The 20,063-nt window shown below is 45.9% G+C and overlaps 1 protein-coding gene across 1 annotated transcript in view; it reads right to left on the bottom strand.

The window, feature by feature from the left end:
* The window catches only part of MAP4K5 (mitogen-activated protein kinase kinase kinase kinase 5), a 66,454-nt gene extending 54,077 nt beyond the window's left edge, over positions 1-12,377 (bottom strand). The window contains exon 1 of the mRNA XM_058806267.1: positions 12,069-12,377. Within this exon, the coding sequence (XP_058662250.1) occupies positions 12,069-12,176 (108 nt within the window). The 5' untranslated portion in view covers positions 12,177-12,377. The remainder of the gene's footprint in view (positions 1-12,068) is intronic.
* Between the last annotated feature and the right edge of the window lie 7,686 nt (positions 12,378-20,063).

The following is a 20,063-nucleotide window of genomic DNA, read 5'->3' as shown; positions in this document are numbered from 1 at the left end:
TGAACCAAAACTGTGCTGCTCAAGTAAAATGTGTTATTAAATAATTAGAAAATTCTGGTAAATTTGGCCCAATGATTTAAGTGGAATTTTAAAAGAATTTTTAAATTTTAACACGCTGGAAAACATTTTCCATCCTGCCTCATTTCTCTTGTCTACACAGATTTTATTTTCTTTATTGCATTTCTGTAGGGTTTTAAATTCCCATTTGCTGCATCCCTGGGTATGGGGATTTTGGAAGGAATTTTGAAGGAGTTCAAGATGGGATTTCTGAGTTGTTTATGATGATATGCTTTATTTTCTTATTTTCTACATAGGAAGGGTGAGGTTGGTTTACATCTTTATAGTATGGTTTAGAAGGCTTTATAAGATTCCTAGTCATAAGATTTTAAAAGGATTTATTGATTAATAAAACACTGTAAATAAGAATATTTATGTTTTGATTTAATCTTTAAATATTTCATTTTATGGATTTATGTTGTTATGTGAGTTTTCTTAGTCAATCATGTTATGACACAAACTTATAGAACTGTATTCTAAACCCCTTGTTTGCCTTTCTAACTATCTTATTTTAAACTCTAAAACTTTAAACTGAATTTAACATGTTTCTGTTTTAAACTATAAATCTATATTCTTGCTTTTAGTACTTTGGTTTGGAAGTTTTTCTAAGATCAAATCTTGTGTTTAATTCTAAATTTTGGTTTACAGGCCCACAGTTGTGAGAATTCCAAGAGGTGGGGAGCCCCCAAGGCCTCCCCTCCACGCCAGGCTCTGCCCCTGCTGCCATCCCCAGGGAACGGAATCCTCTCCAAAATTCCTGAGAAATTCAGATTTCTGTGCCGACAGGCACTGCCCCCAACAGAACACTGCACGGAGCTGAGACTGTGGAAAAATGTTCCAAAATGGGATGACAGAACTGGGATTATGGGTGTGGAGTTTGAATAAAACTACATAATAAAATAATCAAATAAATAATAAATATATAGATATATAATCGTATAATATATATAAATATATTATATATACAAAATAAATATATTAAATATATTAAATTATATATATTAAATTGTATATAAATATATAAAATATATGAGATATCAAATTTATAAATAAGAATATATTGTATATAAATAATAGATAAATATATAAAGTAATATAATAATGTAACAATTAATAATATACATATATAAATATATTAAATATATTAAATTATATATATTAAATTGTATATAAATATGTAAAATATAAGATATCAAATTTATAAATAAGAATATATTGTATATAAATAATATATATTTATATAAAGTAATATAATAACATAATAATTAATAATATACACATATAAAATATATGAAATAAATACATTCAATATATAAAATTATATATATTAACTTTTATATAAATATATAAAATATATGATATCAAATTTATAAGTAAGAATATATTGTATATAAATATATAAAGTAATATAATAATGTAATAATATACACATGTAAAATATATGAAATAAATACATTAAATATATAAAATGATATATATTAACTTTTATATAAAATATATAAAATATATAAGATATCAAATTTATAAATAAGAATATATTGTATATAAATAATAGATAAATATATAAAGTAATATAATGTAATAATAATATACATATATAAATATATTAAATATAAAAAATTATACATACAATATATATAAATCTATAAAATATATAAGATATCAAATTTATAAATAAGAATATATTGTATATAAATAATGTATCAATATATAAAGTAATATAATAATGTAATAATTAATATACATATATATAAATATATTAAATAAATATATAAATATATTCAGTTTGTTTATAAATATAAGATGGAAATATATAAAATTAATATGTAAATATATAAAATAATATAACAATAAAATAATAATAGAACAATCAAATAATAAAATAAATTAAATTTTAAAATAAAAATATTTTAAAATAAAAAATATAATTGCATAAAAATGATATAAAAATTAATTTTAAAAATCACATAGTAGAAAACTTTGAGTGTAAGGTCTTAGACTATGGTACTATATATGAAAGAAGATGAAAGTTTTGAGTGTCCCTGCAGCAGCTGTGCGCGATCTCCATGGCCCAGCCTCCCCCAAGCAGACAGGAGAAGGTGCTGGGGAGAGCCAGGGGAAATGGAGGTGCGGGCTCTGCACAGCCCGGCGCCTCCCTGCTCCCAGACTGCCTCAGCTCCCCTGCAGGAGCACAGCAAAGCTCTCAGGGAAAGTTATTCCAAAAGCCAAGGCATGGTTTGGGCTGGATCACCAAACAGCACCGCGCGCTGCGAGCTGGGACTTCCTGCAAGGCTGCTCCAAACTCTGACAAACCCGGCCCTGGACGCTCCCGGGATGGGGAATCTCACAGGATGCTGTCGTGGAGCAAAGGCACATCCTCATCCTCCTCCTCCTCCTGCAGCCAGCACAGTCAGCCTGTGCTCCAGACATCCCACTGCAGAGTTACACAAACCTCAACACCCACGGCATGAGAAAAAGGAAAAATCCATGTTCACGTGCCCTGGGCAGGCCTGATGGATGATGGAACCAAAACTGGAGATCTCCTTCCTTCCTTCTCCTTCCTTCCTTCTCCTTCCTTCCTTCTCCTTCCTTCCTTCTCCTTCCTTCCTTCTCCTTCCTTCCTTCTCCTTCCTTCCTTCTCCTTCCTTCCTTCTCCTTCCTTCCTTCCTTCCTTCCTTCCTTCCTTCCTTCCTTCCTTCCTTCCTTCCTTCCTTCCTTCCTTCCTTCCTTCCTTCCTTCCTTCCTTCCTTCCTTCCTTCCTTCCTTCCTTCCTTCCTTCCTTCCTTCCTTCCTCATCTCCTTCCTTCCTTCTCCATCTCCTTCCTTCCTTCCCCATCTCCATCTCCTTCCTTCCTTCCTTCCTTCCTCCTCCATCTCCTTCCTTCCTTCCCCATCTCCATCTCCTTCCTTCCTTCCTTCTCCATCTCCATCCTTCCTTCCTTCCTTCCCCATCTCCTTCCTTCCTTCCCCATCTCCATCTCTCCTTCCTTCTCCATCTCCATCTCCTTCCTTCCTTCCCCATCTCCTTCCTTCCCCATCTCCATCTCCATCTCCTTCCTTCCCCATCTCCATCTCCTTCCTTCCTTCCCCATCTCTTCCTCCTTCCTTCCTTCCTTCTCCACCTCCTCCTCCAGAAATCCCTCTGTCCTGTTTGATACTGTGAGCCAAATTTCAAAACAAGATTCTCAGGACAGGAACTGTCTGGCAAAGTTTAGAAGGCTCTGTGTTAATCCAGAAGTTATTCCTACCTCTTCATAATTAACCAAGAAGCAAAGGATCAGAGCTCAACCAGTGCTTTAAGTTTAATCACACACATGCCAGAGAAAACAAAATGGTTTTATCAGAAGCTGCTCATCCTGGGGACTGGCTGGGGTCAGGGCTGTGAATATTTACAAGGAACACATCAAAGTCTCTCCCTTTACTCACTGCAGACCAAATGCTTCAAAATTTCAGCTGCTGTTGTTTCCCATCCCCTCATAAATAAAACACAAATACCTGAAGCTGTTCCATCCCTGAGAGCAATGAGCACCCCTCAGGCACTGCTTTCTGCCAAATATTAATTCTTTTAGCTCTATCAAGAGAAAATACATCCATAAAAGATGGTATTGCCCCATCTTTATTCTTTTACATCCCTGTGCCTGTACAAGAGACTTGACCATTTATCTTCCCTTGGGATTCATGACTGAATCCCCCAAACATTTTTTGGGAGCCTGGTGTTTATAATTCAGCTCTGATCTTGCATGTCTGTACATTAAACAGCAAGTTAAGGCACACAAATTTAATTCTTTATTGCTTCAACAGCAATGATCAGCAAAAAATCACCCACATTGCTGAGAACAGGGTAAAAATGCAGCTTTTTTTGGGTGAATAATCACAAATACAGCTTTTTGGGGTGAATAATCACAAATACTGCTTTTTTGAGGTGAATAACCACAAATGCAGCTTTTTGGGGTGGATCATCACAAATGCAGCTTTTTTGGGGTGGATCATCACAAATGCAGCTTTTTAGGGGTGAATAATCACAAATGCAGCTTTTTTGAGGTGAATAACCACAAATGCAGCTTTTTGGGGTGGATCCTCACAAATACTGGGTTTTTTAGGGTGAATAAGCACAAATACAGCTTTTTGGGTGGATCATCCCCTCTAATATAAGAAGTTATGCCTTTAATGCTGCACAAGACAAAGCTATTTAAAAAAACCCTTAAGAATGATTTCTTATCAACAAGACAAGAGAATCCCCCTGCAATAACCTCTTCAGTCAGAAGAAAACCAGCACTTGGCTTTCTGGAACACCTCAAAATTCACATTTCAAACACACTACAAATGCAGCTTTTTCCCACTGAGCTGAAAATATGGTTCATTCAGCTTTCTTTTTGCAGACATGCTTTCTCCAGCCAAATCTTCCTCATCCCTATGAAAACATGAATTTCCTAGACATTCATGCAGGAGACACAAAAATACACTTGGGGGAGGAGTAATCCCAATGTGCCAAGATATTAAATCTGGCACTAAAGATGCCATTTTGAAGGATCAATAAATGCTGCAGTTTTGGACACCAGGACTGTTTGCTCTGAGGGTATCCATGACTATATTTGTACAATATTTTTGCTATTTTTAGGAGAATAAAGTCAGTGGAAACACATAGAGGAACACAAAAGGATTAGGAAAAGTGTTGGAAAAGGACAATCCTGGAAGAAATTTTGTGGCTCAGCCTCCCATGTGCTCTTTCACGCAAGAACTTCAAAGACAAGGTGAAGCTGCAGAGATGGAAACTCACAGAGTTTTCCATCCATCATGGAAAAAGGTGAATTTTGGCTGAGGAGGAGCTTGCAGACATTATCTATCCACTGTGCTGGATGAAATTAATCACTCCAGCACTTGGGTGAAAGAATTTGAAAGCTGAGGAGCAGAACAGAAATCTCTCTGTGCCAAACTCATGAATTTTTGTGCATCTAGGAAGGAAGAGTTTATCCAGCCTCCATATGTGATTATTTTATTGGAAATCCAGAATGGGTTCTGGAGCAGCATAACTCCCCAAATCCAAGGTGGCTGTGTCCACCAAACCTTGCTGAGTGTTTTACTGACAGAAATCCTTCAGAAACTGGGAAAGAACTCTTCTGGCTTCTTTGGAAAATCTAAATTCTGAATGCTCAGTGAAATGGCAAAATGTGAGAAAGTCCCAGAATGGCTTGGGATGGGAGAGAGTTTAGGAAGGAATTCCACCCCCTGCCACGACAGGGACACCTTCCACTGTCTCAGCTTGCTCCAAGCCCCATCCAGCCCCAGCCTTCCAGGGATCCAGGGGCAGCCAGAGCTTCTCTGGGCACCCTGGGCCAGGGCCTCCCACCCTCCCAGCCAAGAATTTAATCCCAATATCCCATCTAACCCTGCCCTCTGAAGCCATTCCCTTTTACCTTATCACTGCCCATCCTTGTGAAAAGCCTTGGCAACCTCACCCACCAGGCACGGAGATTGCCTTGAGCTGCAGAACAACTTCATGAACACGGAGATGTCCCTGTGGACTGCAATCACCTTGGGCTGCTGCTGCTCTCCCCTTCCCTCCCAGCTGCAGGCAGGCAGCAGGTGCCAAGCCCAGCTCAAGGTGCCAGGGAAGGATGTTTTTCCAGCTGCAACGAGCAGGGACTGCTGCTGGTGTCAGCAGGACGTGCTGCCAAACTCCGTCACGGCCTCGCTGACAGGAAGAGCTGCTCCCTCAGACAGGGATGATCTGTGAGCTCCCAGCACACACCTCTGACAGAACTGGGGCTCAGCATCAGCCCAGAAACCCTGGAGCCTTTCCAGGGTATCCAAATGCTGGCAACGAACCTGACCCACTGCATCTCCTGGAGACAGAGAGGAAGGCAGGAGATCCTGGCAGCAAATGCTCTCAGCTTTGATCTGTTCTTCCCTCTCAGGTCTCTGCTGTAGGGGGTGGGTGCTGTGTGACCTGCACCGTTTGCTTCCTCTTCATGGACATCTCACATGGAGAATAAATTAGATTTTATTCACAGAATTCACAGAATCACTGGGTTGGGAGAGACCTTCAAGATCATGGAATCCAACCCAGCCCCAACAGCTCAGCTCAGCCCTGGCACCCAGTGCCACACCCAGGCTTTGTTAAACACACCCAGGGATGGGGACTCCACCACGTCCTCTATTCTTAATATTTTAGAGAGTGCCTGGCTCCTCAAAGTGTTTTTATCTTGTTGTATTTCATATTTCTAGAGTCCCACACCTTCTGGGTGGTTTTCTCACACACAGCTCTTCACAGCAGAGCTACTCCTGCTTCATCAGGGCTCCTCCAAAGCTCTCCCAACACACCCCACCCCCTTTTATCCCAGTTATCTTCATTAGCCACAGCTGCCACCCAGTGAAGGACATCACAGCTGCAGCCCATCTAGAACAACTAGGATTGGGGCAAGGCCACTTATACAATACATAGATTTTACTAGGACTCCTACTATATCAAAGAAAGAGCCAGGGAGAAATAACCACAGGGGAAACACCACTCCCACCATGTAACTTCCCATTAACACCAAGAATTCCAGAATGGTTTGGGTTGGAAAGGGCATTAAAAATCATCCAGTTCCATCCTTGCCATGACAGGGACACCTTCCACTGTCCCAGGGTGCTCCAAACCCTGTCCAACCTGGCCTTGGGCACTGACAGGGGCAGCCACAGCTTCTCTGGGCACCCAGGGCCTCACCACCTCCACAGCCAAGAATTTATTCCTAATATCCAACCTTCATTTCCCTTCTTTCACTCTGAACCCATTACTCCTTGTCCTGTCACTACAGCTCCTGCTAAACACAAACATGAGTGACAGGACATAATATTTAAAGCCAAACAGCTTGGAACATCCCACATCAAAGACCAAATCCTTAATTAGAAAACCTATTACAAACATATCAAATGGAAACGCAAAGGTTTCACCTTGCACTGCTGAACATCCTCACAGAGGGTGTCAACAAGCCACAGAACATCTCAGTTCTCAAAGCAGAAATCCTACTGACTGCCTCCTAAAAGAAAAGCATGCCATTCCCCAGAAGAGGAAGAAAGAGAAAGAAGAAAGACTCAAGAGCCCTGGTTTGATGTCATTCCAAACAGCATTTCCATGGAAAAAAAGAGCACGCGGAGTTCAGCATGGCTACAGCAAACACTGCTGAGCAGAGGGCTTTGATCTGCAGGGCAGGAGTGGAATCCCCCACATGACAGATGTTTTATGGCCATTTCTACGGGGAAGCTACAGAAATTCACCAGGGACAGAGTGCTGAGTCAGGGATGGCCAAATCCAATTGGTCTGCAGCTGCCAAAACACGCTGGTATGAAAGTTGGGAATATGAGATTAAAAGCTGTCACAGCCATAACTGTTCTCTGGTATCAAAAAAAGCTTTAATACTCTGCTCTTAACCTGTTGACTTAAGCAGTAAAACACTGATAAAAAACTGATAAATTTTCATTATCTGAGAGATTAGAATGACATTGAGAATTGTTTTCTAAACATCAAATCCAGGTTCTCAGCAGCCTTTGGCTGCACCAGGAATGAGAATCCAGAGCTCTGAGAACAAGGCAGTGACCACACAAGCAGAGCTGAAACCTGACTCAAACTGGACAGAGTCACACTTTTATGGCAACCTTGAAAAAAAGAAAACACCAAGAAAGTAAAACAAATCCTTTTTGTTGTTTGTTTTAAATTGCATTCGAGCAAAAAGTCTGTGTGCGCAACAATCCAATTTCATTGCTCACTATTTTCCAGCAACAATAGGTGGCAAAGCACTGCAGGTTTCTGCTAAATTGAAAACACTGCAGGTTTCTTCTGAGTTAATGTTTTTATTTGGTGCAGGAGATTAAAAAATAATGACAATAATCTCAAGAGAAGAGAGACTGAGCAGGTGACTCCAGAAAGAATGAAATTGTCATGATGAGTATCATGAAATAAAATATGATGCTATTCAATAAAAACACGCCCCTTGTTTACAGTTTCTGCCATGAATTTGGTGCATTCCTTGTCCCTTGTGCTTACTCTTCAAGAAAGGCACTGTGGCACTGCTCACAATCCTGCTTGGAGAAGCCCAAACAAGCCAGCTTTAGAACTGCTGCACAAGGTCATGTTTGATCATCGGGGAGCACAGACATGCCCTGTTCATCCCAGCTCAGTGCCAAACAACAGCCTCCAACAAGGATGGATTTACACCCAGACACATCAAGCACCCCTTTGTTCCCCTCTGCAGAGCAGGGAGCAGTTGAACTCTCTTTGGGGCACTTGAAATGAAAAATACAAAAAGCTGAGCCCTGGGAAGGGTTTGGGGTGGGAGGGATCCTAAATCCCATCCCAGCCCTGCCATGGACACTTCCACCATCCCAGGCTGCTCCAAGCCTCACCCAACCTGGCCTGGACACCTGAATATTTCCCCTAAATCTCTCCAGCAAACCTCTTCAGAGCCATTATAAACACTCCAATAACAAATCCATACAGGAACATCAGGAAGGATGAGCAGCAGGAAATTACCCCCTGAATTCAAGTCCTGTTTTCCAAAGTCTCCTGAGGACACCAAGATCCACAATTACACACAAGCAATGTTGTGATGCAACCAAATTCCACAAGTTAAGCAAAACAGCCCAGTCTCCTGCTATTCCAAGTACTTCCAGAAAATACCACGGAGTGCAGGAACTGGTGATGATGCAGCTGATGGTGTGACCTTGGTACCAAGCCAGCCTTAAACAAATGAGGCTGCAAAGCCCTGCTGAGAAGCTGCAGGTTCACCCCCAGGTCATGGTGGTGTGAGAACCCATCCTGGGAAACATCTGACCACTCTGGGAATTTACCTGGGATGGGATCTGAGCAGCCACTTCCCACTGCTGAGGGTTGCATTCCATTTACAGTCTCCAGCAGCTTTTTTCAATTTTCTGCTCCAAGACGCCAGTTAAATGTGTGTTTCTTCATTAACCATACATAACAACTATTTCAGCATGAAACAGATGCATTTCAGAATTTCTGAATGCAAACAGAACAAACTGATGTCATCTTTAAACACTGCCTTGAGATTTTAATTTTTATGACTACGGTGGGAAGACCTTTCCAGGAAAGCCAGATTAGAGTGACACTGGAGACATAAAAATATTATTTTTTAAACAGCAAATTATTAAGTTCCAGTTCTCATCTTTGTTATTACAACCTTTTCTACGAGTCAATAATTCAAGATATTTTGGTGCAATGCCGTGAGGGATAAATTATTCCAATGGTTTAATACTAATATCTTCTATTAAAAAGGAAAAAAAGCTTTCCCACTACCATTGAGACAACTAACAAGTCAGGATTGTAATGGAAATTACTTCCAAGACTGCTAGACACAAACTTGGATCTATTTACACAGGCTGTGAATAGACAAGAGTTTATTTACAGATGGTTTCTCCCCAGCCCTGAAATGCATTTTGGGGAAAAAAGATATTAAAACAACATCAACAATCCAGCACTTAGGAGCAATCCTACAATCAGCCATTGTGTGCCATGTGACAGACAAGTGAAATAAACCCCACAAACACTAAGAAAACACATCTCTGTTTAAAGCTTTCATGGTAGTAATGAAAAGCAAAGTGGGCAGGAGAATTTTTTGAACAGCCTTTAAATATTCTTCTGTAACCTAATAGTGAAGATAAATATTTGTTTAACCTCTACCTTCACCATCCAAAAAAGAGCCAATTACTCTAAAAGCTACCAAATGCCCCAAGAGGAATTTAAAGCATTAACCACAAGCACCAAAAAGCATCAGAGGAAGAGGCAGATGTCCCACAATTAGAGAGGCTCCTGGCTTAGACATCCCAAAAACAACTGTGCTGGAGACACTGGTGACTCACTATTAGTGAAGGAGCAGAGAAACCACTTGAAGAGGTGAGGGGAAAATTCCATTTTAATTTAAGAGCCCTCTCCAGCAAACCCTTCCCGAGCTCTGCAACATAAAAACACTTGGATATTCACTAATAAATTCATTTTATAAACACTTCCGACAGCCAAGATGTGCCATCTGCACTGAGACTCACCAGGGGATAAGAAAAATAAAAGCACAATGTTTATACATTAAGTCCCTTCAAGAAAAAAAGGTTTACCTTGCTTTTAAAATTATCATAACATCAATGACTCTAAAATAGAAGTTTGCTGTGCATATTTGTCATAAGAGGCAGTGCCATCTGATTCAGTATTCCCTCGATACAGCTCCTGCTGCAGGCCTTTACCAAAACAAAGAGCAAACCAATGACCTAGAAACAAAGGGAGCCTCTCAAACTCCTTTAAACTCATTAACTTTATACTCGGTCCGGACTCAGAAACTCCTGCCAAGAACCTGGATTGGAGCTTGCCAGGCTGCACGAGGAGCAAGTTTGGGTTTGCTCCTTATCTGAAAGCGTTTCAGGAGGATTTTGCAGGAGGCAGGGAGAGGCGCAGGAGGGGGCAGAGGGCTGCGGTTTCTGTGTTTCCAGGGGATGGATGTGTTTACACGGCACGGAGCAGAGCTGTGCATCCAGCCCGGCTCCGGAAGCGGAAGCTGGATGACATGTCAGCACAGCTCTCCACTAATTACCAGGATAATGAGAAGCAGAATGTTTCTTTTTCCACATAAAGAGATGACACAAAAAAAAAAAAAAAAAAAAACACTTCCCTGCAATGCAACTAGTTATTTCTTGTCCTGCTGCCTGGTTATTTCTTGTCACGCTGCCCTGCACTGGGCAGGCACACACAAACAAAGCAGCTCAAGGTAGGCAGAGTTCCAGATTTATGACAGCTGAAATGTTCTTTTAAAGGATTTAGCGCTAGAATCCCTAGGAAACAAGCTGACTGATCTGTGCACGGCACTATAGGATTAAAAAAAAACAAAAGAGGAAGGTAAAAGTTTTCATGCACCATGAAAACTTTTAAAAATAACTCCCTGAGGTCATAAGTAACCATTTCAAAGGGGTGGTGGGAACAGGATCCATCCATAAAACTTCAATTTGAGCATTAGCAAAGAGCCTCCCCCAGCAGGAGCAATTACTGCTGCCTTTCATGTGGCACAGCAACACACCTTCCCTTGCACGCTTGGCTGTGTCAGGTCTATTTTAAACACACTCAACAGCACTACAGAGGAAAACACCCCACAGCTCCCTCCCTCCCCGTGCAGCTGAACACGCACAGGTTGAAAACTTTGAGGCTTTCTTTATCATTCACCCAGCCCTAAAAGCTGCTGAACATCCCTGAGGTGTGAGGAACATCCCTGAGGTGTGAGGAACATCTCTGAAGGATGAGGACAGGGCTCCTATGAGAAGAACACACCACTGCCTGCACCTCCTGTCCCCCACACGTGGTTCTGCTGATGTGAGCAATAATATGAATTACAGAATCCCAGAATGGTTTGGCTTGGAAGGGACCTAAAAGATCACCCAGTTCCAACTCCCTGCCATGGACAGGATCACTTTTTGTATGCACCATTCCAAGAGCATCTACTTGCTCTGCTGCACTAACTCTACCTTGTGCTGCAGCTCCGTTCCAGCTTCTGAAGAGCTTTAATCTGCTTCTGCCTTTCACGGGCTATTATTAACCTCGGGGATAAAGTGGCACCCTTTTAATCAGGTGCTTTAACTGGATGCGTTCTGCAAGCAGGTACAGCCAAGAGATATCCTCTACCTCCTGGGGCAGTAACGTGGGAAGGAAGAATCGCCTGCGATATTCACCAATAAAACCTCCAAGAAGGGCAGCAGAGAGAGAACCTTCTGTGGTGCTGCAAGCACAGAATCCCAGGATGGTTTGGGCTGGGAGGAACCTTAAATATCTCATTCAGCCAAACACCTTAGCCATGTGCAGGGACACCTTTCACCATCCCAGGGTGTTCCATGCCCGGTGCAGCCCGGCCCCGGACACTTGCAGGGATGGCCGCAGCCTCTCTGGGCACCCCGTGCCAGGGCCTCACCTCCCTCACACTCAATCCTTTCTCTCGCAACTGGGAATCCTCCGGCTTGGCCAGAGCCGCCCCCCCGCCGCTCACCTTGTACACGTCGCCGTAGGTGCCGCTCCCCACCCGCTGGATCAGCTCGTAGTCCTGCTGCGGGTTCCGCCTCAGGATATCGCCGCTGGCCCGCGCCGCCGGCTCCATGGCCCCGCCGCGTCCCCGCCGGCCCCGGGATGCTCCTACCGCGGCGGCCCCCGGCCCATGGCTCCTGCGGCGGCAACGGCGGCTCAGGGGGGCTCCGGGCGGCCCAGACAAAGGCGGGCGGGCGGCCGCGCCCTCCGCGGCTCCCGGGGCTCCTCGGGGCAACCAGGAAGAGCCGGGCCGGGCGGGGAGCGAGGCCGGGCGGGGAGGGAGCTCCGGTGCCGCCGGCGCTGCGGCCCGTCCGCCGGGGCGGCCAGGCCGGGCCGGCTCCTACCTGCGCGCCGCAGCCCTTTGTCCCGCCGGGGAGGGAGGGACGGACGGAGGGGGAGCACCGCCACCGCCGCCTCCTCCTCCTTTTCCGCCTCCTCCTCCTTTTCCTCCTCCTTCTCGTTCTCCTTCCGCGGCCGAGCCGGGCTGGGTTCGCTCGGCTCGGGACGGGACGGGCCGGCAGCGCCTCCGCGCCGCCGCAGCGCCCCGGCGCGGCCAACGCGGGCCCCGCTCCGAGCCCGGCCCCGCTCCGAGCCCGGCCCAGCCCCGGTGCAGGCTCGGCCCCGCTCCGCTGCTGCCCGGCGCCGCTCCGGGAACCGCTGCCGTGAGGCTGTTACAGGGCGCTGCCCGCCCCGCGGCCCGACGGCTGATGGAATCCAGCGTGGTTTTGGTTGGGAGGGAGCTGAAATGCCATCCCATTCCATCCCCTGCCATTGCAGGGACACCTTTCAGTATCCCAGGGTGCTCTAAGCCCCTATGTCCAACCTGGCCTGGGACACTTCCAAGGATCCAGGGGCAGCCACAGCTGCTCTGTGCCAGGGTGTCACCCTCACTCTCACAGCCAAGAATTTCTTCCCAAATCCAACTAAAATCTTCCCTTTCCCAGCTTAAAGCTGTTCCCTGTGTCCTGTCCCTCCATGCCTTGTCCCCAGTCCCTCTCCAGCTCTCCTGGAGCCCCTTCAGGCCCTGCCAGGGGCTCTGAGCTCTCCCTGGAGCCTTCTCCTCTCCAGGTGAGCACCCCCAGCTCTCCAGCCTGGAGCAGAGGATTTCCAGCCCTTGGAGCATCTTTGTGCCTCTTCTGACCCTGCTCCTCATTGTGGAGGGAGAAGTGCAGGTACAGACAGGGCTTTGAGCCTGTACCCCTTGGTTTGAGGCTGGAAGGAAGCCCCCAGGTTGGTTACACCACCTATATTTTATATATATCTCAGTCCATATATCTGCTTATACCAAACACCAGGCTGAGCTTTCCATCGTTCACGCCAGAGGCTGGGATACTTCCCGAGAGACTCGAGAAGGAAAAGGAGGAGGAACATGTGGAGGATGTAGGACTGATCTGCCTTGCAGCCTTGCAGCCACATCGTGTAATCCTTCTCATGGGCTAATCAGGTGGCATTTAGCTTTGTGGGTAACCAGTGCAATGAAAGTCACACCAGAATTACCTCAGACCTGTTGGAACTTGTCTGCCTGGGCTCCATAAGTCAAAAAAAAGTTTCTGTGAACCTGCAAAGTGGAAATCATTTATAGCTGCCTTTCCCAATTATTTTCAGCAAAGCAGATGAAATTCTGGACAAAGCTCACCCATGGTCTCTGAAACAAATGCTGAACAATTTAAGAAGCCCAAAGGTGGGGATAGGGAGTAGAGGAATGCTGGAATTTGCAGTAGCACTGGCTGCAAGGAGAATCATTAGGGCCTGAAAGGAGGTGTGATTTTCTAGGCGTAAAAACTACCACATTCTCAGGGCAGGAAATACGTCTGCAGAAGTTAGGTAGAAAAAATTCAAATAGATGCCAGATGTAGGAGTGTCTGGCGTCCAGGATTGCTTATTTCAGAACAGATTCTGCTGCTTTGGCAGCCACACAGCCCAGGCAGGCCCAATGTAGTCTAATGACAACGTAGCCAAGCACTGATCTTGGGTTTAAAATGGAGCCTGGGCTTTGAACTTGCTCTTACATTTAGAAATCCCACAAGTAGTACCTGACAGGGTGCTGTGGATTGCATAAGATTTTTCCTTCAGACCACAGGCTCCATGGCAGACTTCTTTAGGATCTGTGGTGTTTTGGGTTGAACTCAAAGGCATTGTGTGCAGACTCCTGGGAATTGCAGTGGCCTTTGGGTTTATGGGGATTTATTTATGGGCTCGTTTGGGCTGCAAAATGTAACCTGCCCCACCTCCCAGAACCAGGAGAGCTGAGGGCTGCTCACTTAAAGAGATTCCCATTTCATTTCCCCTTGTGCTCTCCAAGCCTTCTGCATCCTGTACGTCCTTTCCAACATAAATACCTAAGTTTTCCTGAGCCCCCAACAAACAAGGCCCTATTTACCCTTTAGAGAGCTGTATTTCCTCAAGTGATTTTTAACAAAGCAATTACCTTTCCCCTCATAAATCAGCTTCCTGTGCTCCCCATAGGGAGCTGTTTGTGTCCTTTTTCTTTCCCCTTCCTCAGCTGATGCTTTTCACTCTGCTGACTTGCTGCTCCTGACAAGCCATGGGATGACAGCACAGCAAAAAGGACATTTCATTTTCCAGTGGCAGATGGTGCATTAAGGCTTGGCCTCCTATAACACCTCTCAGATCTGAGGGGCTGCAATTCACTGCAAAAGCTGCTTTACTTAGTCCTTGCTGCGTTAAGTTTCACTTCCCACCTGGAGGTGCAGTTTCTCATCCCATCTTGTGGAGAGTGGAGCTCTCAGAGCCCATCTCGTGTTCTGAGCTTTAATTCACCTTTCCCAGCTCAGTTCCCTGCTGGAAGAACATCTGGGAGGTGTCCATAGATAAAAGCAGCACTGGGACTGGATTATTGTCACCATTTCATGATTAGGAAAATGGAGGAAAATGAGCAAACTGCCTGAAATTGTGCCAGGAGAGGCTGAGGTTGGATATTAGGGAAAATCTCTTCAGGGAAAGGGTGGTCAGGCATTGTTTGCCCAGAGCAGTGGTGGAGACCATCCCTGGAGGGTGACAAGAGCAGTGTGAAGGCGGCACTTGGGGACATGAGTCAGTGATAACCATGCAGTGCTGAGTTAAGGCTTGGGCTCAGTGGTCTCAGAGGGCTTTTCCAACCTTAATGATTTAATTAATGATTCTAATGAGTTGTGCAGAGTTTTCAGTGCAAGATATGGCCCCTGTGCCCTGGCAGGCCCCTGCTCCTGAGCACACACTGCATTTTCCACCCCAGACCACGCTGCTTTTCTGGTCAAGCGTGTTCAGGAATGTGCTTTTATGCAGCATCTTCCATGTGAACAGGTCGCAGCCCTAAAAGGAATGTTAAGTGGTTTTACATAAGGCATTCCGTGGCTTTGGAGAATGTGATCTGTTTGTGCTGCAGCCTGAGGAGGAAGAGCAGCCACGAGACACCCAGGAGCACCAGGTAACGGTGGCTGCAGAGCTGGAGGAATTTCTAAATGAACAAGATAATAAAGGTGGTTTTAAAAGCAGTGAAAATACTTCAGTCCTGGTGGGTTTTTTGACTACTAAAATATCTTTAATTTTTACACAGTCTAGCAAACTCACATGGAAGGCATTCATAACTGCTGCAGCACCTTTCCTATTACTTGAATTTTTTTTTTTTTTTAAGATTGTGGTTTGTGTTTTTCAGGCTGGTTTTCCTCCCCAGTGGAACACACACTTGCTTCACCCGTGGCCACAAGTGAAGGGGCTGCAATGGACCCATTCCCAGGCTTTCTGTGGGAAAATTTTCCACCCCTGAGTCCAGTTCAGGATGCTGAACCTCCTACAGCTTCTTGGCATCCCTTGGGCAGCTTTCAGTGCTGTTCATGCTGCTTCATCTAATCTGCTATCAGAATTCAAAATAAGAGGGATAGGGAGGATTTTGTGGGATCCTGAATGGTTTCTTGCTGCTGGAATGGCCCTTTGGGGGACAACTGGGATGGCAGCAGATGCAGGCACGTGATGACAAGGACAAAAAATGCTTAGAAAAATTAAAGAGCAGAAAAAGACAGAAGTCCTGGCAAGGTGGATGGAGAGAACACAGCCAAGGGCAAGAGAAGGAGGAGACATCCAGGATATTTCTTATGTCCAGCTTGGGAATTCGCTTGCTCAAGGAAACATCAGTCTGCCATAGACTGAGGATCTCTCCAGGGGTTGTGCTGAGAGGCTGTGGGAAGGAGAAGAGAAAAAAGCCTTTTGTCCCTTGCAGGAGCAGGAGAATTGAAGGAGACACAGCCCAGCCCTGTGTGCAAGGGTTTGTTTTTCACGGAAGGAAGAGGGGCACTGTGGCTATACATTATATTTGTGTCACCCCGTTCACGTCCATGCATCTCAGGAGACTTTGCAGCTGATTGTGCTCTTTGCATTCAAAGGAAGGAAACCAGCTGGATGCCCTTCCCTCCCAGCAGCACGCACAGGAGGGCAGAGGTGACACCAGACAGCAACTGCTCAGCACAAGGATGCAGGAAAATGTGGCCATTTCCATGAAAAACAGCATTGAAAAGGGAAAATCAGAGCACTGCCTGGAAACCCGGCTGCTTCCCCTGCTTCCAGGTGCACCAACCTGGCTGGAACATTTTGCAAGTGTCCTGCTGAATCATCCAGGCAGGTGGATTTGGTTGGTTCTGCCAAGAGGAGCTGGAAGCTTTTTTTTCTGGCTGAGGTGTGTCTTCAAGGGGAAATCCTAGAAACAAACTTGGCACACACAGATTTTGGCTTGGGCTCACTAAAGCCACGTTGCAAACCAAAAGGAGGCTGGTGAGGAAGGATGTTTTCAATAGTGTCCATCTGCCTGTCAGAGCAGAGACAGGGGACAAATTGAAAACAGGGTCGGAAATGGACAGGAAGTTTGGCTTAGGAGAGATCCTCTCTCTGCCTTGCTGGCCTCTAAATTGCAGAATCATGGAATTACCCTGAGGATCATCCAGTTCAACTCCTGGCCATGCACAGACACCCCAAAAATCCTGAGAGCTTTCCTGGAGCTCTGGCAGCCTTGGGAACATGACCATTCCCTGGGGAGCCCCACCACGCTCTGCAGAAAGAACTGATAAAGAGAAATAAAAGGATCAGATGGTGCAAAGGCAGCCACCGAGGTAAAACCAGGCCTGGGCTGATGACTCTTTATCTCCATGTTTATTTTATCCTTAAGTAGCTCCTTTGGTTTATGGAGCATCTTCCAGAAGGAAGAACCTCCACAGTGATTGATTAAACAAGTCATTTAATTAACTGCTGGAATTCTGTCTCCTGCACAGTGAAATCCCTCAGTGCAGCCCCGGTGTGCAATGGTGTTTACAGAAGCAGCAAAGATAATTCCTTTGGCTGTACAGCCCATGTAAATGTGGGCGGTCACAGCACAATTTGGGGTGAGAAATGGAAGCTGCAGGAATAGCAGGATTTCCTAAGCAACAAAGATCTGCTTCACTTAAAATATTTCAGGAAGAAAAGAAAAAAAAAAGAAAAATCAAACAACAGAAAGATGTCAGGAAGGTTTTAGCTTCAGGACCAGGGAAAAGCTGATTCAGTTTTATCCTTTTTTGGTATTTCCAAGGAATTGAGGCCTCCTAACCCTAGAATAAGGGTACAGAAATGAGAGCAGTGATGAGGAATCCCTGCCAGGCAGTGTAACCAGCAGAGAGACATCCCCCTGCAATGCTCTTCAGACACATTTGACATCTAGATCCCTTTGACTTTCCCACACAATTCAGCAGAAGCGGTGAAAGAGCAAACCCCGAGAAGGCAGAAGTGACAATAAAAACTAAACTAACACACCCCAGACCCTCAGTTAACCACTGCAAGAACAGATCTGTCCCCCAGGGGCTCAGGCACCGCCTTGTCCAAGGCAGACTGGTGGGGATGGCAGCGTTTTCCTCAGCAGCAGGTCCCAGGGAGCCCGGGGTGGCACCTGAGCAAGAGCAGAGCCTTGGCAGCGTCCCTCTGGCACCTCTTACATAAGCGTTGCACAACGCCCGGGCTCTGTTTGCACAGGGCTGGGGATATGAAAAGCAACTGGAAATGCTGCCTGAGTAAGTGGGACATCAAATCAAGGTAAATTATGAAACAGCTCCTGCCACCGGAATGCAGGATGGATTTAAATCCAGGTTTTCTCCAAATTCCGGGGCCTTTTCTGCGCTGGATCTCGCGGTGTTGAACTCCAGCTGTGGGGTGTTTTCTCTTTTTGCCTTTTCTCCATTTGGCATCGTTTTTGCTCAAGAATTCTTCCAGTCCATGACCATCCAGCACATCTGCTGTGAAATCAGCTCTTTGTGAGCTGGCGACTTGGGCAGCAAGAATGCAAAGATGCTTCTTAGGAAGGGCTGGTTGCAACTGGGAAATAAAGGAAAGATGAATTGGTGGAGAGGAGGGGGGGATGAAAATGAACAAATGCTGAGTCACTCTTTGGAAAAAAGATCACCCCCATGACTTGTGATCATAGGAAATAATGCAGGAAAAGGCCTTGGGAGTTCGTGCAGACAATCCCCACAGCACAGCACAGGATCAAACCTCTCTACTTCTCCTTGACTGGGATACCATAATGGATACCATAAGAGAAAAGGAGAAAATGCCAGTAAATGGGGCAGTACAAGCTTGACCTTAGCAGCAATTCTCAAAGGAATGAGGAAAATAGGACCTGAGCCCATCTCAGTTTAATTAGACTTTCAGATTAACACATTTCCTTTTCCATCCTCTATTTTCCCCCCTCCCCTGTCCATTTCCCAGCTGCTTTTCTTTTAATCTCCTCTTTCAACCTATCTGAACCCCTCTGAGAGTGTCCAGTGTGATAAATCCCTCCTGACAACACCTGTCTCCCCTCTGCTGCACTGAAGCAGCAACAGGCAGGGGCAATCTCAGGGATTATTCCTACAAACCCTAATGCAGCTTCTGCAAAGCCCAGGGAGCTCCTCGTGGTCGCAGGGCCCGGCAGGGGTGGGCAGGATTCAGCTGTCTGCCACGTGAGAGAGCCAAAATTACGTTTGCTTCTGATGCTGTAAGCACGGGGAAGAGGCTAACGAGAGGCAGTCACACAGGGTTGGAGGAGGCACTCAGGAATGAAGTATCAGCATATCAATGGGAGCACAACCACACATGGCTTTGGTACCCATCAGACGCCTGGAACTGAAGATTGGTTTGGTTTTGAGTGTTCTTCCTGCTGTCAGGAGTGAAGAGCAGATCCTGCTGGCTCCTGTGAATCCAACAAAGCTGGATGGCCATTGGCTTTCCCTGGCTGCTGTGGGCCAGGGTGCAGAAATGATCAGCACTCGCCCAAAATCTCCTCTTGCAGATACAATCTGGGGCTCAGCTCCCTTCCCATCCTGACAGATTTTGTCCCTCTGGTGACCACCACATTTCCACAGTTTGATCAGCTGATCTTTGAGCGCTGTGCCACGTGTCTTCCAAAGAGCACTGGGCTCTGGCTTCAGAGTCAGGTTGGTTCCAGCAGCTTGTTGGCATCAAGAGCGTGGGCAAACAGTAGCTGAGGACAAGAGTGTGCACTCCCATGCTGGTGCACATGGAGTGGGTGGGAGTGGGCCCAGAAAGCCAAACACAGCATGGGCTGCAGCCCAGCAGGGTGGGCAGGAGGAGGCTGAGGGAGGGGATCATTCCCCTCTACTCTGCTTTTGTGACACACCCCACCTGCAGTGCTGCCCCCAGCTCTGGGGCCCCCAACAGGAGAAGGATGTGGAGATGCTGGAGAAAGTTCAGAGGAGGCCACAGGGCTGGAGGCCCTCTGCTCTGGAGCCAGGCTGTGAGAGCTGGAGAACAGAAAGCTCCAGGGAGAGCTCAGTGCCCCTGGCAGGGCCTGAAGGGGCTCCAGGAGAGCTGCAGAGGGACTGGGGACAAGGGATGGAGGGACAGGAGCCAGGGAATGGCTCCATCTGGGTTAGATGGGACATTGGGAAGGAATCCTGACTGTAAGGGTGGGAGGCCCTGGCACAGGGTGCCCAGAGAAGCTGTG

This window comes from Ammospiza caudacuta, chromosome 6 (assembly GCF_027887145.1).
Source record: "Ammospiza caudacuta isolate bAmmCau1 chromosome 6, bAmmCau1.pri, whole genome shotgun sequence".
In the NCBI taxonomy this organism is placed as follows: Eukaryota; Metazoa; Chordata; class Aves; order Passeriformes; family Passerellidae; genus Ammospiza; species Ammospiza caudacuta.
Note: the sequence above shows the minus strand (reverse complement) of the source record. Positions and strands in the feature narration are given on the sequence as shown.